The sequence below is a fragment of the Megalops cyprinoides genome, chromosome 23 (assembly GCF_013368585.1).
Source record: "Megalops cyprinoides isolate fMegCyp1 chromosome 23, fMegCyp1.pri, whole genome shotgun sequence".
Classification (NCBI taxonomy): Eukaryota; Metazoa; Chordata; class Actinopteri; order Elopiformes; family Megalopidae; genus Megalops; species Megalops cyprinoides.
In genome coordinates this window covers 17311474-17337345 of record NC_050605.1, presented here as the reverse complement: position 1 = coordinate 17337345, position 25872 = coordinate 17311474, and the positions used below count along the sequence as shown (strand labels likewise).

The 25872-nt window shown below is 52.2% G+C and overlaps 1 protein-coding gene across 1 annotated transcript in view; it reads right to left on the bottom strand.

Moving 5' to 3' along the window:
• orc5 (origin recognition complex, subunit 5) overlaps positions 1 to 25872 on the bottom strand; it is a 33418-nt gene that overhangs the window by 195 nt on the left and 7351 nt on the right. Inside the window, exons 11-13 of the mRNA XM_036518531.1 lie at positions 25607 to 25654; positions 25394 to 25504; positions 3875 to 3987 (exon numbers count right to left, since the gene is read on the bottom strand). Of these exons, the coding sequence (XP_036374424.1) occupies positions 3875 to 3987; positions 25394 to 25504; positions 25607 to 25654 (272 nt within the window). The remainder of the gene's footprint in view (positions 1 to 3874; positions 3988 to 25393; positions 25505 to 25606; positions 25655 to 25872) is intronic.

Sequence of the window (25872 nt, the reverse complement as noted above, 5' to 3'; positions counted from 1 at the left end):
AGATGTCAACACTTAAGAGACAGAGAGTGCTGTTCTGTTCAGGCATGGGACACTTATACACATGTACAGGTATGTTTATCAGCGGTATCACCCTTCTGCCAGAAATCAGAAAAATCCTCCCATTTAAATACTGAGAAATTCCAAATATTCAGATTATACAGGTAAAGGAACAAACTGCCCTCTAGTGATACTCTAAAAGCATGTCACTTCCAGTCAGGAGACTGATGAAATTTCCTGACCTGTCTGCAGTCTATCAAGTGGGAGTCAGTCTCTCTCTCTCTCTCTCTCTCTCTCTCTCTTGCTCTCTCTCTCTCTCTCTGACATATCTCTACAAGTCTCCTTCACTCTGGTACATCTGTGCAAGTCCCTCTCTGTCCGATGTACTGCATCTCCGAGTTTCTCTCTGAGGTATCTCTGCGAGTCTCTGTCTCTGATGCATCTGTACGAGTCTCCCTCTCTTTGTGAGGAACGAACACCGTTCTGAAGCAGGAGCAGTTTCACGGTCTCTGGCTAACCCCGAAAACATCTCCACTCAGGCAGTCAGCTCACAGACAACAGGGTCATCACTTGTATCAAATCCTGACACGCACACCTGCCTATCTGCACTGTATCTCTGGCTGCATGTTTTTTGGAGTGAGTTCAGGCGTTATTCTCCAACTGGCAGAATCCCACAGGAGGCTTTTGTATTCCATGACCAGGAGCAGCAGGACTTGGGCTGAAACGCACACACATCCATCATCTGCCTACAATATGCCATTCAGACCACCTGTCCACACATACTAACTCCACATAACACCGCAATTACGGATTGAAGTAATATGGGTGATGTGTGAATATGCCAATTTGCCTGTGCAGATCATAGCGGGTCTTCCCTTCAGACAACACCAGGTGAACTATGCTGTGTGTCAGTGGTAAGGACACAATGACCTCCACTGGCTGCTCCAGAGGTCACACGGTCGCACATCCCTCCCCTTTCTCACCCTCTCACAACACAGCCAGATGTGGGTCCCTGAACAATTTCAGTCCTCTTCACAACCCCCCCCCCCCCACCCCCCACCCTAAAGAAACCCCCCTGCTTCTATTCTCACCCCCTATACAGAGCTATATCTCCTGCATGAATGAAGCCCTCCACCCCACAACTGCAGCAGGCCTTCATTAATAACACATCTCTCCCCTGGCCATTGGGAGGCCCGCCTCTCCTGTTTTGACTGGCTTCTGAAGGTGCTTTCTCAAGGTCAGACAAACAGGATGCTCTGCTGACAGACCGTAGAGCCGCATCCTGGTCAGTTAGTAGAACTACGTTCTCAGATCAGTCCGTTCACCTAAACGGACAGCCGTTCTGCTTCGTTTGCTACTGGAGCGCTGTTCTGTGTTCAGTCCATAACTGGAGTGCTGTCATCTGGTCTGACACTGGAGTACTGTCAATAATCAGAGCAATGTTCTCTGGTCAGTGATTGGAGCCCCATTCTCTAGTCATTAATTGGTGTGCCTTTTTCTCCCAGGAACAGAAACATCGTTGCCTGGTCAGTATGCGGAGTGCGATTCTCCGGTCGGTAACTGGAGTGCCTTTCTCTCCCAGTAACAGAAACATCGTTGCCTGGTCAGTATTCGGAGTGCGATTCTCGGGTCAGGAACTGGAGTGCCTTTCTCTCCCAGTAACAGAAACATCGTTGCCTGGTCAGTATTCGGAGTGCGATTCTCCGGTCAGTAACTGGAGTGCCCTTCTCTCCCAGTAACAGAAACATCGTTGCCTGGTCAGTATTCGGAGTGCGATTCTCCGGTCAGTAACTGGAGTGCCTTTCTCTCCCAGTAACAGAAACATCGTTGCCTGGTCAGTATTCGGAGTGCGATTCTCCGGTCAGTAACTGGAGTGCCCTTCTCTCCCAGTAACAGAAACATCGTTGCCTGGTCAGTATTCGGAGTGCGATTCTCCGGTCAGTAACTGGAGTGCCTTTCTCTCCCAGTAACAGAAACATCGTTGCCTGGTCAGTATTCGGAGTGCGATTCTCCGGTCAGTAACTGGAGTGCCTTTCTCTCCCAGTAACAGAAACATCGTTGCCTGGTCAGTATTCGGAGTGCGAGTCTCTGGTCAGTAACTGGAGTGCTGTTTCCTGGTCAGAAACTAGAGGACTGTTCTCTGGTCAGTAATCAGAGTGTTGCTCTCTGGAAAGCAAATGAAGCACCGCTCTCTGGCCAGTAATTGGACTCCTGCTCTTCATTCATGTCCTGGGTTAGCAGTTTTTTAGACCTCCTCTGCGCTCTTCCGCGGGACACTCTCCCCCTCTCGCGGGTCGGTCGCTCGGCTCGTTACTTGCTCAATTAAGCCTCTTTAATTACTCTCGGCTGTTAAGTCGCTGGAGATTGCCTGCGAAAGTGCAGCGCCGGGACCGGGGCTCAATGTGCTGGGCTTTGATATCTTCATGTCATTAACACAGCCACCTGCAGCGACGCCACCTCCGCTGTCGGACTTCGGGAAGTCGCCGCAGCCGCAGCTCAGAGAGAGGATTAAGCGCTTTGTTTTACAATGGGTTTTGGATCTGATGCGCGTCGGCTGTGTGAAAATGCATGAGATGCAGGCCGCTGCTGGTCTGCCAGAATCCAGCACACACACAGGGCTGGTAACAAAGGTGAGAAACGCACGCGAGGTAGATATGTGAGAAAGTGTGCAACTGTACGAAAGAGAGCAATTAGATTCATTACTCAATGTGTGTGAGAGCCAGCAGGGGAAGACAGCAGTGTTAAACCGAGAGAAGAAGCAGGGCAGTGTGTGTGTGCGTGTGTGTGTGTGTGCGTGCGGCGGAAGGAGTATGGCAGTGAGTGCATGAGAGTGTGGCAGTGAGAGCAACTGGTATTGTGGATGGCTGAGGGAAAAGGTACAGTATTATTTTTTTTTTTTATATGGCCACATCTGTGAGATCCAGATTTTTGTTCAGATTTGTGGATGTGTGCATGTGTGCGAGACCATGCATATGTGTGTGTGTGTGTGTGTGTGTGTGTGTGTGTGTGAGAGAGAGTGACGACGTGTGCCAGAACACACATGCCTGTGCATGCGTGACCACGTGTATGTATGCGAGAGTGGCCGTGTGCGCGTGTGCGCCAGAGACCACGCGTGCATTTGTTTATGCGTGTGTTCTCATTGGATTACATGGACCGCACAGCCTGTGAAGAAGTAAAGGGTCTGAACATATATGTGGTCATGGCCATTGATTGGTTGAATGTATCAGATATATGAGTGCGTATGAGTTCTGGTGTAACAGGTGCTCTGTACAGGTGTGTAGATGTCTTTTTTTATGTCTCTGTATATGAACTGTTTGAAGTCTGTAGTGCGAATGATAATAACTCTGATCACAGGCACACACAGTGCACAGTTGTATGTTCCTGTGTCTGAAATTGTGGGTAAATGGGTATCTGTGTTTGTGTGTATACCCGGCGCCCCCAGCCCACGGTGTGAGCAGGTGTGTGCTGTGGGGGGGCGTGTGGAACAGACGGTCGGTGCTGTGCTGTGACTGCTCTCTGCCAGCCACTCAGAGAGCAGTGTTCATTGTGTGAGACACACACATACACACACATACACACACACAGGCTCAGCAGCCAACATTCGGCTTTCTTGCAGTAGATGTACATGCGCTCCTGCTCTTAGCCTCTGCCACTTGCTCCTGAGAGTGTGAGTGTGTGTGTGTGTGTGTGTGTGTGTGTGTGTGTGTGAGAGAGTGTGAGAGGCAGAGAGAGGAAGAGTGAGAATGACAGTAGGAGTTTGAGTGTGTGTGTATTTCTGCATGTGACACAGTGAGAGAGCGAGAGTGTGTGTGTGTGCGCGTGCGTGCGCGCGCGCGTGTGTGTGTGTGCGTGTGTGAAATTGTAAATTGTGCTTCACCTGGCGATGGCCCGGATGAAGTCCAGAGAGACGGCACACTTGTACTTGGGGGAGTCGAGCTGGTCGTCGTGGCTCACTTGACTCAACAGCTGCAGAGTGACCAGGGAGGAAATCTGGGGGAAGGGAGAGACCAACAGCGTTCACTGCACACCGGCACCAAACACACACCGCACACACCGCAGCAGAGAGCAAGCCCCTCGCACAAAGCGCAGGAACACACACACACACACACACACACACACACACACACACACACGGAGCCCCGGCACGGCTCAGCCCGTCTGAGGAGAGGCGCACCTCTCCCAAACTCCCGCCGTCCCCCGTCTCCAGTGTAAGCCCCATTACACCGGCACACTTCTGTCTGCTGCCATTCACCCCTCATTACCCTCCACGCAGACACAGAGAGGGGGACCGGGGGCCATCTCTCTCCATTACAGAAACTAGGGCGGAGAGGGGTGGGCGACGGGAGGGGAGGGAAGAGTGCGTGTGCGCGTGTGTGTGTGGGGGGAGCGGGAGTAATTATTTTTATCATTATTAATTTCCACCTCAAGGTTGTTGCCAGGGCCTTTGTGCGCCTCAATCTTCACGGTGGTCCCCCACCGCCGCCGCCACCGCCCCACCTCCATTTCTGTTCTCCGCACGGTCGTGTGGCAAACCAAGCAGAACACAAGGAACGCACAATGGAGGAGGGAGCTCGGAGGGATGGAGAGAATGCAGGAGAAGGGGAGAGAGGGATGGAGAGGCAGACAGCGAGGCAGGGGGTGGGGGGTGGGGGGTGGGGGGGGGACTCATGCTTCATCACTCACAGGTCTCTAATTCAGATTTGCAGGTTGTTTACTAGCACTGGCTGATATGCCTAATAATAACAAAACGGAAAGAGAGAGAGAGACAGAGATGGGGAGAGAGGGAGAGGGAGCCCCCGGGGAGCACTTTAACAGTGCCGGCTCGCACACTCCAATTAGTAACATGAAAAGCTGATCCCCGGCACCCTCTCCGCGTGGCGACGGAGTGGGGGGGGACCGAGGGGTTAATGGCGTGCCATCATCCCGCCACAGGCACCTCAAAGCCCCACACCCCCCTCTGACCAGGAAACAGACACACACACACACACACACACACACACACACACACACACACACACACACACAGAGCATATACAGGGTGAGCTGTCAGGGATACATTCAGGGCTTGTGTGTGGCGCGTAGCCCGACCACACACCGGAGCTCAGCACCCACCCATATGACTTGCTTCCTTAGTCACGAACAGCTTTGTATAAGCTCCATTCCCTCAAGACAAATTCCAGTATAACCCAACGTACTGAGGTGCAACCCACCTACCCCCCCTTCTAATACCCCCTGGGGATGTCCAGGAAATGGATTAGCACATCTGATTTTAACAATGTGTGCTTCACGCTTGAGCTGAGAGTGTGTGCACGCGTGTACAAGCCGTGCAGGGCCACAGAACACCAGAGCACCAGAGCACCAGAGCACCAGAGCACCAGAGCACCAGAGCACCAGAGCACCAGAGCACCAGAACCAGGCTGTGGCTCTCGAACGAGGGGTCCTCACATCACGCACAAACCGCTTTAACAGCAGGGTTACCTAGGAAACGTCAGTACACCAAAACACCTGCTGACGACCCCTCCGTGACCGTTCCGGGGCACCTGCGGATCGGACCTGCGGATCGAAGCCGAAGCTTGCACGCAGCCTGCACTCATACCTCAACGGCGCGCAGCCTTACTTACCGAGGGGAGGAAGTGAGCGATATTTCACAGCAGCTCAGATTACGATCACCTCGTCCTACGGAGAATGGACGGGCGGGTTAGGAAGGACCAGGACTGCGTGTTCTAGTCTTAGACCGCGTGCTGTAGTTTCACCCTGCAGCCCGGTGCTGTGAGAGAACAACAGGAGGGTAAGCCCAGGACAGCGTGGCCACTCTGGGTGTCCGAGGAGGAGAAGTGACCGGGAGTCCAAGGGCAGCTAGCTGTAGAGAGCCTGCATGCTGGGCCCCCATCAGGGTGACCGCAGGGCCTGGGGGGGAAACACTACACTATTCAACTTTTCAGTCCTGAAATGGAACCCAGCGCACAAATCCCCCCCCCCCCTGCCCCCCCCAAGGAGTCTGCAGCCTCCGTGTCCGTTTCCACCTCGGCCCCCTGACACACCGACCCGGGGTCAAAGGTCAAGTGAATATCGTTTCACTGAGAAAGCAAACGTTAGCAGGAACGGGTACGATTTCCTGATAAGCGTGTTAAGCAAGCGCTTTTCCGTTTGTTTGTATAGAGACAGATTTTACAGCATGAGAAAACAGTGTCGTTATTCCTGTAGTCTGGATGCATCTGCTTCCCACAGAAATGATTCCAGACAGCATGACACAGCTCTAGGGTAAAAGTGCAACGCTAGAAGATGCTGAGATAGGGTATCATGAAGCAGACTGAGCTGCCATCAGGAAACAGGTTTGTTAAAACCACAATGCATGTTGGATGAGCTTCTTGGTACTTAATATTAACATCTCATGAATACTCCATTCACTTTAAATGCAAGGAGAGAATTCCTGACTCAGGTGTCTTATATCTCCGGGTGAGGATGTGGTGACTCAAACCCAAACAATGGGTGGTGCTCATATACTGGCTGGAAAACCACCGCCGTGCCCAGGAGCCAGACACACCACCCACACACTGCCAAACCAGGACAGGGTGTGAATGTCTGAGCCACAGAACCATACCTGGAACTAGAGAGCTGCATGTCTAACGCCCAGGTGGGGCAATGCTGCTGGACCCTCAAACGCTCTGCATACGTCTGTGTCAATGCATGTGTAAGATGTAAGTTGCCACGAATACAAGTGACTGCCATGCTAACGTGTCATGTAATTATTTTTCTTATGAGGCTTGTCTTGGCCACTTGTTCATAACTTCTGGAGTTCTGAGGGCCTCATAAACAGCATTCAGAGTCCCGCTCTGGGTTAGAACGAACTGCACATTCCGAAGTCCAGTGACATCACAATACACCATACATGGTACACAAAACAACGAGGTGTGTCTCAGGGCCGCAGGGCGGCGAGGAGAGACAATGACCTGCTTTTACCGAGGCTGCCCAGACCTGAGACCCAGGGGGTCTGGGGAAGGAGAGGCGGGGTGGAAGTGAGACGCCCCCGAGACGACACAGGGGCTCAAACCAGACGTCCTTTCATTAATCACGCTCCTCCTCCTGCCAAATTTGGGAGTCTGGGGCTGGAGGATGAGGGCGAGGCAGAGGGATGCATGTACCAGAGCAGTGTCCCAGTGCATTGTGGGTACTGTATGGGTACACAGCTAGTGTGGCATAGCGGTTAGGAAAAGTGCCTTGCTGCGTACAAGTTGAACTTGTGGCTGAGGCACCGCTGTGGTGTGCTTTTGCGAGGGGCTTGACCTGAATGGCGTCAGTAACCCATCCAGCAGCATGAATGGATGATGAAGGCATATGAAAACATGAGCTCAGCGAGTCGGGAGTCTGCTAGGCTAATAAACGAAAGGCGAGCGCGCGCACATATTTGCGGTAATCTGAATATCGCTTCCTCGCCAGGCCCGGCATGAGGGGAGTTTCCTGAGCGGTGTAACCCTCCTGACCTGCAGCTTTCAACAGCCCAGCTGAGTCTCTCTCCCTCCCTCCCTCCTCCCTGCCCCGACCACAGAGGAAGACACACCAGCGAGCGCCGAGCCACCGCGTCACACACTCACACGCACACACCAAAAACACACCTGCAGGCACCGAGCGGCCGCATCACACACACACACACACACACACACACACATGCACACACACACAAGCACGGCGGAAACACATCAGCAAACACTGACCCACTGCATCACACTCACTCACATGCAAAAAGTCACAAACACGCCGAAAACACCAGTGAGCACTGAGCCACTGCATCACATTCACACACTCAAAACTACACTCACTCACTCATATGCCAAAAAACACAGTCCGTCTCTCACACACAGACACACGCAGCCAGACAGACACACACACACACACGCAAAAGAGCACACTTGTGCATTCTTAGGCTGGGCTAATCTGCCAAACACCACAACACCCTCATCACCACCACCTCACAAATAAGCACGTCTTTAATAAAAGCAGTTCTACGCAGAAAGAAAAAGCACAGCTCGCGCTCACTCTTGGAATTCAAAGCTGATGCTGTGTTTGGATTTCATTTAGACGTTGTTTGCATCACATTCCCACAGATGTTAAAACAGACAGAGATATACTCTGTTTGGAGAAGAAACGTTAGAACAGATTCAAACCTGTCGAGGTCTCTGCAAACCAGATGAGTCAGATGCACTCTATTTAGACTGAACACACACACACACACACACACACACACACACACTCACACACACACACACACACACACACACACACACACACACACACACAAACTACACCACACAGCGTGCTGAATAAGAGGACGAGAGGCAGGGTGAACACGTTAAAAAGACAGAGGCGGGGAGGGGTAAGGGGAAGAGATGGAGAGGGAGAGGAGACAGCACAAAGCGTGCAGATAGCCTTGAGCCAGGAGTTCTAAATAAATAAATAAGTAAAATCTCATTTTAAAGCGGCAGCGTTGGCTCCGCCTGCGCCTCCGTCCCTGATTACGATCAAGACGTCGTTCTGAAGAAGCACAAAGAAACCCCCCCTACCCGCCCCCACCACCCCAACCCGCCCCCACCACCCCAACCCTCTTCCCTCTGACCCCAGAGACACAGGCAGAAGGGCTGTTCAAATTGATTTTAATTTCATATTACCACCCCCCCCCCCCAACCCCCCAATCACACCCTGACAACCTACACCCGCACCCCTGACACCTGACACTGACTGAGAGGACATCTGGGGGGGTAAGGGTTTGGCACTCGAAATGCCTGCACCTCCAATTTCTGACAGCCAAGCAACTCAGCTGCCTTCATTTGATACTGACGGGCTATTGTTTTCTGCTTCAACTGAGCCAGTTTAGAGTACACACAGTAAAAGCCACCCCCCCATGGCTGTGTCTATCAGAACGATATTAGCTTTGGCATTAAAAAGTCATTAGTCACTGAGAAAGGTCAGTAGCGATGCTCGCAGATGCCGGCTCGCCAGTCGCATCGGTGTTTCTGGAGAGCAACTGGGATCATTAGGGTTTGGAGCGATAACCAGAACAGATGGATAAACATCCTGGACAGAGTAAACAAAAAAGGATTTGCTGAGAGATTTTGTGCATTAATCAAAATATGGCGCAAACGGACCGAAATTAAAGGGGGCACTCCAGTTAAAAGCCGCCATTTGATACATTGTATAATACCCGTGAAATGCGACCTTAATGCTGTTGGTAGTTCCACTGCTTGGCTGCCCTGAGCTGAACATGTCGAACCAAGACAGCTGCCGTAAGCCCATGAGAGGCCAAAGAAACGTTCCTGAAAAGACCGCGATCTCAGTGCACTTAAGACACCACAGACATTACAAACTCCACGCACAGCATCTGTGCAGATGTGCACTTAGACCATGATGAGTATTTAGTTGCCAGGAAATATTCCTTTCATCCCAAAAATTTTAGTCTCCCTCCAACAGCAACAAATAGCAGACGTGCTTTGGTTTGAGTCTCTTCGTCAGCAGATGAGAAAGAAGCGTGCTGGGCTCACCTGCACTTTAGAAGCATAGTTCTCAGTCAGACTAATGTTTCACACACGTTACCCGACACGTACGGTGGCTTCTGACTGGAGTGGCCCTTTCAAACGTCCACAATTAAGCAACATCCCGCTATTCAGACAGGGGGAGATGAGGGATGTGGGGACAGAGATGGCTTTGTGGACCTGCTCTTACAGCCGAGTGACACCCGTGGAGCGGATGGAGACCCCTGACCTGAATTAAATGGGTCAGGGGTTGTAAGGTCAGCAGCAACTCCGCCATCCCCAGGGAGGCTGTTCTATTTGCACCCCTCCGCCAGATTTAAATTGGAGTCAATCTGGGATGAGGCTGCGCTTTATTAAGAGTGCTCCTCTGGGACTGGGGATGCTGCAGCCTCCGCCTCCTCCCCCAACACACACACACACACACACACACACACACACTCTACCCCCTGCTCCCTCAACACCCCTACCACACATCCACACATCTACACGCACGCACGCACGCACGCATACACACAGAGCAAGAATGTAAGAGCAGACCCTCATATGCAGACACAAGCACACCCACAAAACCCACATTGCTCAAGCAGTGCAACTATTTACGCACACACACACATACACACACTTTCCATTATTAATTTGCCTGGCAGACATCCTTACCCAGAGTGACTTGCAGAGATTACATTTTACATTCTGTCCATTTGTACAGCTGAATATTTATGGAGGCGACACAAACTGCCATCACAAAACCTCAAGCAGAGAGCGGGAGAGGCACACACACCTGCTACGGGTCATTACGATCACTCCCATTCACAGGGACCTGCAATTACAGCCCTCCTGTGCGTCTCTCACAGATACAACCCACGATAATGTCCTTTCCGCCTCCATGGCTTTGTGTGCCGGGGGGCGCGTGACAGCACGGGTGACCTAACGGGGGGGGGTCAGAGGTCACAGCTGACTCCCATCTCCACCACAATACGGGTCGGGCCGCCCCTCCGCCCCCGTTTCCCCACCCTCCCCTGCACGGCCCACGCCCCTCTCCCATTCACTCGCTCTCCCTCGCTCCGCTACCGTCTCCCTCGCGCTCTCTATCTCTCGCCTGAATGCCTATTGACTCTTTTCACAGCTTTGCCTCTTTGTCCCCACTCTCTCCTTGCCTCGATCAGCCAATGACTCCGCTCTGCGTTTTCCCTCCGTCTGGGCATCCCTGCGCCTCATCATCTCCAGTGGATGCCTGCATTCTTCCTGCTATATTCCATCAGACCCCCCCCCCACCCCCCCACCCCACCCATCCCCTTCCTCTCAAGGTTATTATTTCTGACAAAAGCGCTGAGGAATCGCCGCTGCGTGCCACCCCGGCTCTCCTGTGAGAGAATCCGCGCGTCTGTGAGCCCGTCACTGATTGGCTGCGTCTGTCTGTGTGCTACTGTGTTACTGTGTCAATCCAATCCAGCACAGTCTCTCTCTCTCTCTCTCCTCTCGATCTCCCTCGCTCCCTGAGCTCTCCTTCCCTTGCCACAGCCACCATGCAACAGATAAAGTACAAACCACCACATTCACAGAGAGGAGCCCCACGCAGCCCCGGCTCTTGTTTCTCCTAATCACTTAACTGGGTCAATTACAAGCCTTAACGAGCCGAACCGGCCTCGGGACGATCAGTAATTGATTGTGCAGAGGAAGAGGAACGTGAGGTGCGTTCTCTTAGACGGCCTCGGTCACACACAGCTTTCCCCCCCCATTCACCAGCACACCCTCAAAACACACTTAAGGACACAATCACACAACTATGTGCGTGCACGCGTGTGTAGGGTCAGATTAACACCCACCAGCCCGCAAATGCAAGTGGATTCTCTCCCTGGGGGGTTAAAACACGAGATGCCCCTTAAGGTCCCATTTTTATTGTTTTTTCCTTGTTTTTACAGTAAGTCAATGGCAGGACCCCACTGTCATTTTGCTGTTGTGAAATCTCTCATCTTGGTGCAATCTCTGGCTGTCCAACCACAAGCTATGTTTGGCACTGTGATGCCAAATCTTCCCCTGGAAGGGTGGCCTTCATTTGACCAGCACCCTAACAGTATCAGAAGACATCACTGTGGTTTAGCTGTCAGCTTTAGCTGTAATCTTTCTGACCGGCTGTTTTAGCTAATAATATACCATGTCTCTACCATACATGTGTGCCTCACAGGATTCATTTACATTTAAAAATGCAGCTTTATTTGCAATAAAGCATTTTGGCAGGTGAAAAATCCATCGTGGCTGGTGATTTTTTTTCATTTACCACCAACCCTGGCTGATGAACCAGAAAGTTAAATTGAGACCCCGAATGGATGCACCACCTGGCGTTTACACTCCAGGAGAACTTACAGAGCTTTCATTTTTTATATGCCATTTACACAGCTGGATATTTACAGCAGCAGGTTGGGTTAAGTGCCAGGCTCAAGGCTACGGCTGCAGAGCCTGCGGAAAACCTGCGGCCTTCAGGTTGCAAACCTGACACCTTCATCAGTACGGCACACTGCCACACACCATGCCCGGCCCTGCCTCTGGGGGGGGGGGGGGCGAGGCGGACGCCCAGGGAGCAGCAGGAGGAACAGGCTGGGTGACAGACACCCCTCTCTGGGGGGAGAGGAGGGAGGGGAGGGGAGGGGAGCAGACGCATGCAGACAAGGCCAGGCCTCGTTAATCTATCACTCGCTCCGACATTTCCTACATCTCTCCTCCAGAGTGGAGGGTCTGCCGAAATATGGCCCAGTGAGGGGGATGGATCGGGGAGGGGGATGGATCAGGGAGGGGGAGGGGGATGGATCGGGGAGGGGGATGGATTGGGAGGGGGGGTGATGAGATGGGATTGGGTGGAAGGGGTGAAACTCCACTCTTTTCTGCACAAACCCACTGACAGGCGCGACGCTTCCCTCGGCACCAAAACAGGGCAGTTTACCCCTCAGCACAGCACGCTGGGTCTGAGCCACAGGGGGTCATGACATCACCAACGTCACGCTGTCACGGGAGCCCTAATTATGACAAACGAGAAAACGGCCTGGTCCAGCGCAGAGAAGGCCCCCTCGTGCACACTTGCACACTCCGCGGGTGCAGACAGACCCACGAACGCAGACACCCAGGCGTAAACATCGCCCTGACGCGCAACCAAGGTCACCTCGGCAGATTAGCACAGCCTGTAAATGAGTTTAATTAGGCAAGTCGCTAACGACCGCCTGCTAATGACTGAGAATCCCACACGACCCAGGCGCTCGCCTAGGGCAGACACCCTCTGTGTGTGTGTGTGTGTGTGTGTGTGTACCTTATTCACTTCTGTGCATTTGAAGATGCTGAAGAGCTGCTTGAGCACATGTGTCTGGGCAAATCATCCACTAGGTCAAAATACAATATTGGAGTCAAACACAACCATACAATTCAATTCAGTAAGAGAGCAAGACAATACAGCTACTACAATGAAAACAGCACAGTGTAAAACCAAGGGTCACTCAGTGAGACAGAGGAAGAGAGAGAGAGATAGAGACAAAGAGAGAGAGAGAGACAGACAGAGACAAAGACAGAGAGAGAGAGAGACAGAAAGAGAGAAAGAGAGACAGAGAGAAAGAGAGACAGAGAGAGAAAGAGAGAGAGAGATGGCAGCAGGAGAGGCTGTGAAAGCCCACAAGTGAGAGACAAAGGCAACAGCCGAATGGGGGAGAGAGAGAGGGTGAGAATGGGGAGGGAGACAAATTAATGCAGTAGGGCTGTTGGGAAAAAAAGGAAAACGGGCGCAACGGCACACGATCCTGCCATTCCTGCGCAGATTGTTTCTCTCTGTATCCAGCTTTCTGATCAGCCATAAACTCTCTGCATAATTAGACATGAATAACGAGCCCATCATTAATTAACCTGTTTTACAAGCTGTTCCCTCCGCAGTCAGTAAGCCAGAGAGAGAGAGGATGATGCTATTCTCTCTGCGTGCGTGCCGTGGAAACTTTCCACTCAATCAGGATCTAATTCCGATCAGGAGAGGCTGTGAGTAAACATTATCACCGGTGCGGGCAGACGGTGGGACCGAGGCCTAACGACCGCCGAAGCGCCCCGCCAAATCCGGACCCCTTCTCTCTCTCCAGAGCGATTTACCAAAATTACACCATCTGATCCCATGTGATGCAGCAGTTAAGAAGCTGGACCGTTGAGCGGGGGAAAGGGGGTTCAAATCCTAGCCAAGGCGCTGCCACTGTTCCCCTGAGCGAGACACAGGACACTTGTTAGTAAATATCCAGCCGTTTAACTGGATAACGTATAAGCTCTGCAAGCTGTCCTGGTGAGGCATCTCGGCTCAGTAAGTACCTCCTTTCTTTTCTCTAGAATGCGTGGGGAAAACGAGTAGTGATCTTATAAATGGGCTGGGTTCAGATCACTACTCATTGTGTCACACCCTGTGGTGGATTATGAGCAGATAAATGGCTGGCTGGAGCCCACAGACCAGCGGGTTACACCGATACATCAATCCTGAGGGATAGACACTGACCCTCCCAAGTCCTCCGTCTGCTGTTTTGGGTCTCCCCCACGCCCGCTGTGAAACACACACTATGGCCAAACTGTACCTATAAAACTGCAACACCTGCAGGGTCACGACACGGTCAGCAACCGGGACCTGAACCTAACCAGACACCAGGTAACACTGCACTGAGGGTTGAAAGGAATTCACCCGGACAACGAAGGCCGTGACTCGGCAGATCAAATCAGAGGAGCTACTCTGACAATCTTTTTTCTTTTTTTTTTTTCTTTTTTTTTTGAATCAGGACAAGACACCGGTGACTCATTTCTCGCAGCAAAGGACCAAACTGCAGCGTGTTCCGACAACCCTCCTCTCCCCCCATAAAGTATTCAGGCCGGAGAGCGAGCACGTCTACACTGGCTCAGTGAACCGGAGGCTGAAAAGCACGGGCCGTGGGGGGGTGTGACGGAGTCCAGCAGGAGGGGAAGCGAGGGACAGCGGTGACACTCGACGGTCTCGCTCTGCTAGGGGCTGGAGAACAACACTGCCCGGCTTTTCAGAGAGCGAATTTCCCACCGCTGATCCCTGGCGGAGCCCCTGCGGCCCTTGAATAAATCATGCTCACAGTCAGTGTGTTTAAGTAAAGCCTGCAGGAGGAGAGCTGGCAGCCTGCCGCTCTGCCTCATCACATGGTGCTTCAGCTCCGCTCCTTTCTCCTGCTGTTCCCTCAGCTTCAGCATGGCTTCAGCTCGGCTTCATCACCTCTTCTTCCCGCTTTCTCTTCCTCCTCACCCTCCTCTGTCATCTGCTTTGTCTCCTCCTACCTCACTTCACTTTTCTTGCTCATCTTCTCCATCTTCATCTCCAGAACGTTATTCCTCATCCTGCTCTTTGTTCTCCGACTCGTCGTCTTCTCATACTTCCTCCTCCGTCACATTCTCCTTTAATCCCCCACCACGCCGCCGTCTCCAGCATTCTGATTCTTCCTCCTGCTCCTCTTCCTCACTTCCCGCCAGCTGATCGGCTTGCTGGAGCGAATCCGCGCGCGTGTGACTAAGATGCGCGTTCCTGGGGAACCCACCAGAGGGGTCCTGTGCGCGCTTTTCGGAGGGGGCCGGAGGCGGCGCTGCTGGATTGATGGCCTTCTGGGCGCACCTCTTTTCCTGTTTTTCGCACCATTTCACAGAAGCCAGGAAGCGTCCTTTGCCGTCCCTCACGCTACAGGGGTCAGGAGCGACACGTCCTGACACGGACGGGCGCGTGCTGACAGATTCACGGCTGGCGCTGACCTAATCAGTTCAGCCCGGTCAACCCCTCAAACCCCCCCAAAAAAAATCGATAGTCAGGGTGAACACCCTCTCCTTATGCACCTAAAATGAGCTCCGGGGTCAAGGGTCAGCAGATAAACGGCCTGTCCTGAAAAAAATCAATTTCTTATTAGAACTTCATCACTGTCAATGAAGAAGCCAAACAGTGGTGTAATGAAGATGGAAAAGAATAACCTTTTGTCGGATTAGGTTAGCCAGCATATTCCGCTCATCTATCGTATGGATCTCCGCGGCTCTCATTAGCCCGGATATCAACGCCACCTTCCTCCTCATTCTCACCTCTTGCTCCCCTGCCTCCCAGCAGCTTGCTGACAGGCTGTTAGTTCCTATTTTGGTCCTGGGCTGCCGGCTACATACGTTCCCCATATTGCGGTCTAACACATGGGCGATGCATATGAAAAACACCTGCTGCTAATTCCACCAGCAGAGGCCATTTTAATTCTCCAGTCAAACGCCAGTAGCCATTTTAATTCGCTCTTCAGAATCAAAAGCAGCCAGGGGAACATAACGCATTTCGTGACGCGCTTAAATGACGCTCCGCTTCACGCTATGCTACGCAGAACGTGTACAAACAAACCCGCGTGCGTGCAGTTTCCACTATCTCGATGTTGTCGCTCCTTCTTTAACAAGAAAAAGGCGACGTTAAATATGTCCAATATGCTGTACGCAGTGGTCAACCTCACCAATGCCAATATCGTAATAAGGACATTTGCGATTCATAGCCATACCGATAAATCACCAACACCCTGAATACCAGCTGCCCTTTTACTTCACTGTCCTAATATTAGTGGCTATTTTCCACCCTAAAACTAGGGGATAAAAAAAAAAAATCAGTGGACGACTTGGTCACAATTCATCTGGTCAGAAGTCATTTGTGTCCATCAATGTCTTTGTAGACGGCTTTATGTCAGAGGTCCATATGGAAGCGGTCCTGTGGAACCACCCGCCGTGTTCAGTGTAGATGGAGAAGCAGCTACACTCAGGGGGTGGGGAGACTGATGGAGGTCACAGGGTCACAGAGCAGTGCAACATGGGATTATCCGGAGGCAAGTGGAGCATGTGGGAGACGGGCGAGCTCCAACCGCGAGCCCATCTAGCGTTTTCGAGAAGCGCCTCCCACTTTCGATGTGGTTCCAAGAGTGACAGCAGCAGGAGACCCCCTGACCCGGTCCTGTCAGCAGCTCCTCCGCCTCGCCGAGTGACAGCCGGCCACGGAGAGCAGGCCAAGACCAGCTGAGCGTGCAGCGCTGCCATCAGCCCAGCAGGGGGCTCCACCCCCTCCGCACAGCGCACACACTGCGCACAGGCACACTGCAGCCCCACAGTAACACACAAACGCCACATAATACGACGCACACACATGCACTCTACATAAGCATACTGCTGCCCTACAGCAAGATACACACACACACACACACACACACCACCCATTAACACACTGATATACTGACTTACGCACACCACACAAACACATTACAGCACAAGTATATCACACTCTACCCCGAACCACATCTATCCAGACGTCTCTCTCCCTCTCTCTCTCTCTCACACACACATACACACACACACACACACACACACACACACACACACACCATTCACACACATCCCTCTATGTCGCAGCCCTGCAGTAATGTCAATCTGCACCTGTACCCAGTCAGCATTAACACTGACACACAAAGCAGGCCCGGCCGGTGCTCGCATGCTCCTCTTCACCACATGTAAAAGAGGACACCTCCCATAGAGCACTGCAGATACTTACACATGAGCAGCCCCTTCACTACCAAACTCAATTCTTTACATTCATTTGACAACCCAGACACACCGCATCACGTTAACGATGACCATCACCCACCCTTGATCGTGCCGTTACATTTATTAATACCACCCGCATCCTGGACACCACGCGGCAATTCATCAACAGTTTTATTATTATTTTTAAATTCCACAACTCGGCTGCCGTTAGAAGATGTTCATTTCAGCAGAGGTTCAGCACCTCTAATTTAATGAATTTATGATGGGGAGGAAGATTTATGATTTACCACCAGCCAGCACCAATCTAGTGAAACAAGGGAATAAATGGATATATAAATAAATATGACATGCTCTGGGCTTTATTGCGGGGATATACCGTCCCCCTGGGACCCGGTCCCTGAGGCACAGAGGTAATAGGCCCAGGCAAGGGGTCAGCGGGGAGGTGTGAGGGGGAGGGGGGACGAGGGACAGGGTTTATGGCACCCATCAGAGCTGCACAGGGATGGAGGGGAAGACGGCCTTCATTCGTCCAGAGAGGCACATACGGCGCTAAGACTGAGGCGAACACATATACACTTTCAAAGCCTGTATATGCGAACACACACACGCACAGGCAGACAAAAACACACACAAATCAATCACACCGGTCAGAAGTGCACACACGCACACACACACGCAAGCGCACACACGCACAGGCAGACAAAGACACACACAAATCAATCACACTGGTCAGAAGTGCGGGCGCACACACACACACTCATACACAGACACACACACACATACATACACACATATACACATACACATACACACACACACACATATACACACACACACACACACACACACACACAGGTGCTCTCTGCGTGGAGGAGCAGTGGAGCCTCATTACCCTGCTTATTTCGCGGAGCTGCTTCAGTATCAGACGGAATGTGTAGCAGCTGCCCCTGCCTGCTCTGCGTTTTCCCCCCGTTTCAGTGGGGCTGCCCTTGACCTGACGGGCTCTTTGAAGTGCTGACAGGTAGCGCAGGCGCCCGCCGTGCAGCAGGTGAGGGGAGCCGCTGCTTTGCGCGCCTACAGGTGCGCCTGATGCATAACAAACTCCCGAGCAGCGCGGAGGCCGGGCTCGCCGGGGAGCCTGCGGAATTCAGCCCGGCTCAGGCCCTCGTTAAATATGAATACCTGCCTCCTGCATCCAGGAGTATGGGCCCTGTCAGCATGCGGGCGCAGACACGCGCGCACGCACGCGCACGCACGCACGCACGCACGCACGCACACAAAAACAACAATCAAAAAAACATCATCTTTTCCCTCGCTCCTCCTGCCTTCCTATTACACTTTTACTCTCCGCATTCCAATTTTCCCTTTTTTTTTTTGTCCTCCCCCCAAACTGTCTGATCCCTGCATTTTTCTCTCTTCATCCTTCTCTTAATAACATCTAACCTCTCCCCCTCTTCTTTGCCGCCCCCACCCCTCTCTGTCAGCTCCTTGGCCCGGGTCAGTTAGAGTCCTGCAGAGCGCCCTCGCCCCCATCTGGTCTTCCCCTCCCCCTTTCCCCCTGTCCTTTGCCCTGTCCCTGGTCCCGCGCGCTCTCTCTCGCGCTCTCTCTCCCTCCACCCATCTCCCTCTCTCTTTGTCTTCCGTTTGGCCGATTCCCTTCACCTCCCTCCCACACCCCCTTCTTCCTCCTCTCCTCCGACGTCCCGGTCGGCTTCATCCTGCCCCCCCCCCTCCTCTTCCTCTCCGTCCCCTCCCCTGTCGTGACTCCGAGCGCCGTGTCCTGCTTAAAGGTTTACCAGCGTGTACATTCACGAATGACTGATGATACATATTTCATGCGGAATATTAAAAATTCAAAGGATCCGTTCGCCCTGCTTTATTCTGAGAGTCAAGGAAAAAAAAACACGTCTCAATAATGGATGAGAGAGAGGTTTGCTAAGAAGAGAGAGAGAGAGAGAGAGAGAGTGGTGTGATTGAGCGGAGAAAGAGGGGAAGGGAGAGCGAGAGAGGGGCAGCGTGTGTGTGTGTGTGTGTGTGTGTGTGTGTGTGTGTGTGGGTGTGTTGAGGATCTGGTTTAAGGGGCCGTAAAAACGAGTCACCACCCTGGCACGCTGAGGTGCTCCGTCCCCAGCTGCGGGCTTTGTCCCTGGGTACACACAGCTGGCTGCTCCTGGATCTCCGCGCTCTCACGAGTCACGCACGGCAAACTGCGCCGGGGCCCGGCACAGGAGAGAGAGAGAGAGAGAGAGAGAGAGGCGTCTTTACACAACGCGGCCTCCTCCCTCCCCACTCCCCGCACCCGCGCTGCCCTTCCCGCCCACCCGAAAAACACAGCCTCCAGCCACACAGCCCTGTTCTCAAGCAGGAATTCCAGCCCCTGCAGGACCCAGGGCCCTCAGCTGTTCAGCTTATCCACTGGCAAACACACAGCATTGTTTAACAGGGGAGGCAAACGTCCTGAGGAGCAAGACTGACTCCAGATCAGCGGGCTGAGCCACCTCTCTGGATGCTTTGTGACATCACAGCGCAGAATGTGCAGCAGCAACACCACATTCTGTTACATTACTATCATCTGGCAGACGCTCTTTTCCACAGCACCTTACACTGTGCTTCTAAAATAGCAGCATGAAAAGTTGTACTAAGTACACATGAACAAGTGCCAATGCTAAACATAGTGAGATCATAAATGTGTGTCTAGATTGACATGCAAGTGTAAAGCAATACGTACAATTTAAGGACTATCATTCCAAATATAATGCTAACACACACTACACGACTACAAGCAAACGTCCACATGCCCAATTACATAAAATTTGGAAATATACTGCCCCATTCATAACTGTACATAAGACAGACAAAAGACTACAACAGATATCTCTATCTATGGTACTGGCATACCAGACATCCCTGATACTTTTTCCAGTCATTCTCTGTTCCACTGACCGTACATGAGGTCAGGTAAACAGCCCAAAGCTGGTAGTGGTACTGTACATACAGACACACACGTATCAACAGCCCTATCTCTCAGAGGGAAATTCAAACCAGACCCCCTCTGCGGTTTCACTCCGGGACGACCGCAGCTTGATTGATGCTCACTTCTGAGAGCGACCGTGTTGGAGGCGGAGAGGGGAAAATAATGGCTTGCCAAAACAAGGTAAACCATCCACGATTCACTCAGATACCAACGTAATCTGATGCGCTTGTGTTACAGCTATTAATAGGTGCATTTGATCTCGAAGTGGCAACGGCACACACCAGTTTAACCACGCGGTAATATGGATACCCGCTGATGCAAACAGCAGATAAGCCTGTTTGCAGAGCGCTGCCCATGTGGGAAAACCAGCCAAGGCAAGCTCAGGCTGTGTGGCCAGGGGAACACTGCCACCTAGTGACCACAGCCGAGAATGCACCCGTCCTGCCAGCAAGGACGCGGATCTCTTCACGTTACCTGCTGAGGGGGCCAGCGGAACGAGATGACAATCGTTTAATAATACCCCAGCTCCGGAACACGCGGATGTATTACCATTCGCGGCGTGGAACAAACGCTGGCTGACGAATGGCATTCGAGGCCGGACCCGGGGAGGCAGGTTTTTATTAATGCGGAGAGGAGCGTGGCTGCGCGGGAGCTAAACGCAGGAAATGCGGGCGCATCTGTTTAAATGTCAGCGGGAGACCGTGTCCGCCCGCGGTGCGCGAGGCAGGAGCGGGACAGCGAGCAGCGCGGGCCTGGAGAACAGCTGATAAACTCGCGGGCGGCAAACCCAAACAAAATGAGGACAAGGGGGGGGGGCTGGCGGAGGGGTCGCCTGTCCCAAACGTCCTGGAAGCACTGCAGATTCCTTCCAGTCCCAGATAGGACAGCAGGAGCCGTGCGAGGCACTAATTACTTACTAGAGCGTGTCCTACATGCCCCGGCTCTCGCAATCCTTCACCGACGGCCTCAGACTGTCACCAGAAATCGGTATGTGTCACAACAACCCCAAACCTACGGAAAGAGATTACCGACATGAGTAGATTAAGGAACATATAGGGTATGCTTTTTGAGGGAGGGGTACTGAAGCGACCGATGACTCCTTCACCCCCGCGTCACCCCCTGTCCCGCCGTGGGCCTCCTGCTTGCGAGGCCTCATTAGTGGGCCGCTCTCATTATCTGGCTAATGAGAGTAATCCAAACAGAGGAGGTGGGCAGGGCACAGAGGCTGGGACAGAGATAGCCCTGTTCCCTTTCCCGTCCCACAAAGCCCGGAGAGGCGGACAGAGCATTCCCTCTGGAGAAGCAGACACTGTCCTTACCCAAACGAGCACGCCCGCCGCTGACATCGCTTACCAAACCACGTGCCCGGGCGCCCGCCCCCCAAAAAAGATTCACACAGCAGCTCCACAACTCTGCCGCGGAAACACAACGCCCTGGCCATGAAGGGGCTGTCAAAAGGCAAAGTTTGGTGTGGGAAAGCGCGTTAGTCATGAGCACAATGCGCTGAAACACTGACCCAGCGCCAGCCGCTCCCTCACTGTGCAGACCCCCCCTGCCCCCCCCCAGCTCTCTCTCTCCCTTTTATCTGCTGTTTACTGGAGGGTTTATTTCGTTCCGTTCAGGGGTGCTGAGCTGCACCAAACTGTTGGCAGTAGCCCGGTTTGATCAGCAGTCACGGATGAAAGGAGCTCAGAGCGCGAGAGAAGGTGGGGGGGGGGGGGGGGGGGGGGGGGACACAATTCTGGAAATAATACACACAGCTAATTATAATATAAATAAATAAAACTGTGCGTTGAAAGAGGGGGAAATGTGCCAGGGCCTGCATTCAGATGGTAAACAGTGGCGAGAGCCGCCGCGCAGCACAGCGGGGTCACCTCTGCCGCCGGGGGCGGGGCGGATTCCAGCACCAGCCTCAGCAAAGTTCCCCCACAAACTCAGCAAACTTTACATAAAGACGCAGGCCGGCGGGGACGGAACCGCGTGCGCGCAGAGAGACATCCGAAAAAAGCGTCCGCTGCGCTACCCAACAGCACCATCCGGGCTAGAGATCTGACCAACTTGCTGTCTGGCATTGAGTGGTGAACCTGTCTCAGTAGAAGTGGTGTTTTTTGGTTTTTTTTTTTTTTTTTTTTTTAAATGTGAAAGACAAGAGCGGAAAAGCGAGCTCAAATCCCGCAGCTCTGTTACCGCTGGGCATGGGGCCTTCACCCCTGGCCCACAACCCCCCACCCCTAACCCTCTTTGAGCTGCCAAGCAGGGCCCCTACCAATCCAAACTCCAGCCCGCCAGCCGTGCCAGAGACACTGACTGTGGTGAAGCCAAAGGACCCAGGCCCTCTGGCCCTCAGGACTCTAGGCGGCCTCAGGAGGCCACGCCCCCCATATCCACCGAGTCTGCTCCCATGATTCCTCTGACATCAGGATCCGGGTCGCCATATTTCACGCGCTTCAGTTACTGGGTCTCAGCGGCCCTGAGAACGCTGTATCGATGGCAGACAAACGCATTCTTCTGGCAGGGTAAAGTTACGGCTTTCAGACGTTCAGCCAAACACGGCCGCATGTTCCCCGCAGATGTGAGCGCGCAGCAGAGCAGCAAAAGCCTCCCCCCTCAACCCTTCCCGCCCTTCAGGCGAAGACAAAAGGCGCCTTATGCGTCCCAAACCCGAGATTCCATATCGAGGAACCTGTGATTAAAAACCAGCGCAGATACAACGTGCCTCTCTGTGACCGTACGGGAAGGGGGCACGTCCCGAAATTTCTTCTGATGGTGATCCTAATCGCGGCGTGGGCGTCGGGGAGCGGATTCAGCTGTGTGTGAGCTGCAGTGGCTGCGCTTTCAGCTCTGCCTTGCGAGGGGAGTAGCTCACAGGCTCACAGGCTCACAGTCTCCGGCCCCGGCTCAGACCCGGGCAGATAAGACACGCTTTGAGCAACCAGAAAAAACAGGGGAAAAACAGAGTAAAACAAAAAAAAAAGAAAAACTTCCACACAAAAGCTCCGTTTTTAGTAGAGAGAGGGAAAAAAAAAAAACTATAGAGCCGCTTATCCAGAGCGGCGCCAGAGAGCTGACATTTCAAAGAGGACGGAACAGTCCCCAATCACCCCTTCCCCCCAACACACACACATACACACACACACACACACACACACAACCCTCCACGTTCTCTCAGAGAGCACACATCAGCCTCCCCACGACCTCTCCTTATCTCTCTAAAGCCAGGCGCCTGTTCATTCTCTCTCTCACACACACACACACACACACACACACACACACACACACACACACACACACACACACACACACACACCACAGATCAAGCACAGCACAGCCCCGCACTGTTTCCTGGACCAGGCAATGTGTTCACACGCTAATTGGCAAAGGGTGGCCGTACAAATTCCCTGCCTCTGTTCCCCACCTCACCCTAAAAAACCCCTCTCATCCCAGACCAGCTGTTCTGTCCCTTTCACTCTCACACCTCCCTCCCTTGCCCCCTCTTTCCTCTCATCCCTCCGTCCCCCTTCTCTAAGCTCACAGAGGGCCTGATCACTGATCACCCCAGCCCAAGTCCACCCACTCTTACTTTTCCCACTCAAACTGCTTTCAATACTCTATACTTGGCATTGTCATTATTAGTAGTGGCAGTGAAAGCAGCAATGTCAACAGCAGGGGTGGCCAACCCTCTCCTGGAGAGCCACATGTCCCTGCTCCAACACAGCTGATTCAAATGATCAGTTTGTTATTCAGCAGCTTCAGGAGTTCATAACGAGTTGATCATTTGAATCAGCTGTGTTGGAGCAGGGAGAGATCTAAAACATGCAGGACATGTGGCTCTCCAGGAGAGGGTTGGCCACCCCTGATCAGAATAATTACTATTAGCCTTAACATCAGCATTAGCATTAGAATTAGCACTACTACCATAATATTTATCATTATCATTACTACTCTTGTGACTAGTATCACCAGCACCTCTCTGCCACAGGTACATCTCTCTCCTGGACCCTGCTGTCTGCTACTGCTAGGTGTGCAGGTGAGCCTCAGGGTCTTTTGTGGTTCTCATTGTTTAGACACGGAAAGCCCTTCAATTGACAGCACCAAGGCCAAAGCTGTGACAGCGGGAACTGTTGCCCACATTACAGTACGCAGGCTAAAGCTCTGACAATGAGAACTGTTGCCCACATTACAGTACGCAGGCTAAAGCTCTGACAATGAGAACTGTTGCCCACATTACAGTACACAGGCTAAAGCTCTGACAATGAGAACTGTTCTCCATGCTATGGCACGGGGGCCAAAAGACAGAGACAACAGGGCTCGGTCTCACGGCGAGCCTAAACCCTCTCTCCCCTCTGTCTGCATTAAAGCGCTCTTTACTGAGGCGCTCACAGGCAGCGCCCCCCCCCCCCCCCCCCCCCCCCCACACCCCCAAACCCCAGCAAGCTTTCCGTCTTATTTACACTGCGCATTGTCCTTGAACCCCCAGCCGACACTTTCCCAGCAAGAAGGGAAACAACACTGCCATCATTTTTCCTCAAAAAAAGAAGGAAAAAAAAAAACATCTTGGCATAGCGTTTCATCTACAACTACTTTTCTTAAACGCCATATATCAGAGGAATCTTCTTTAATGCTCACTAAGCAAAGAGGACTGCCTTTGAAGGGTTTCCAGCCTTTTTCAGGCTGTTACTGAGCGTTTCTGGGCTATAATTCACACAGGGATTTAGATGATAAAAAGAGCAATCTGTGGAAAGTTAATCGCCTTTTTGTCGCTTGGCTGAATGCTTAGTTTGCATTTTTATAATATAATGCCATTAAGGGTTGATCCATCAGCGCAATATTGTGTGTGAATCCACTGGCAGAGATAATGTACACACGGCTTCATTAGTCGGCTGCTGGTTGACAGCACTCCAATTTATTATTATTACCACTGTTCCAAAACGAGGCAGAAATTTGACAATATGTTTTCCAAACTGCAAAAGGATTCTTGATGAGGTACTTTGGATAAAAGATTTCCTTCTCGGAGTCTTTGTCAAATTTGTGTGAGTACATTCCGTGTGAAGGCTGTGAACCCATGAGAAATGAGACCCGGTCAATGGCATTGTCTCCCAGAGGCAACACTTTGAAAATGCTTATGTTATCATGGACTGACACCTGCTGGCCTGCAAGAGGTACTGCAACTTGATAGTTCAGGAATCAAGAACAGTCCTCAATTTTACCATTCATATGGTGGTCTCTGAGCAGCTGCCTGACGCCACTCAGAGGTTAGGCTTACCTCGACGAGAAACTGTTTAAAAGCACTTCATTCAAATAACTTATTTTTGCAAGGTGGCTGAACGAGGGCCACACTGACCTGGGAGAAGACACTGGCAGTCGGAGCAACTCTGCTGTCCACCACACTGTAGAAAATGGCCAGCAATCGATCCAGGGGGAATGGTTTGGGTCCCAGCAGGTGATTACTGGTCTGAGAGAGAGAGACAAAAAGGCAGTGAACCACTTACTTAGAGCAATGAAAATGAAAAATGAAATTTAAAAGGTAACATTCACGCATCCAGTTTGTACTCACCTTCTCATGTTTCTTCAGGAAGTTGGTCTTCTTTATTTTCCCATGATGCTTTTGGGCAATGGAAAAAAGGGATTAATACCTCACATAGCAGTACTGATGCTAGGATAAACAATGTGCCAAAGTCTGTGTTCTACACCTTTCGTAAAACCCCCTGACTCACAAACCTCTTTCAGGGGATGTCAGGTGATACTCAGCACATAAATGGAACCAGTGGGCGTTCCCTGCCTTGCTGCTGAACAGCGCAAATCATCAAAAAGAGATGACGG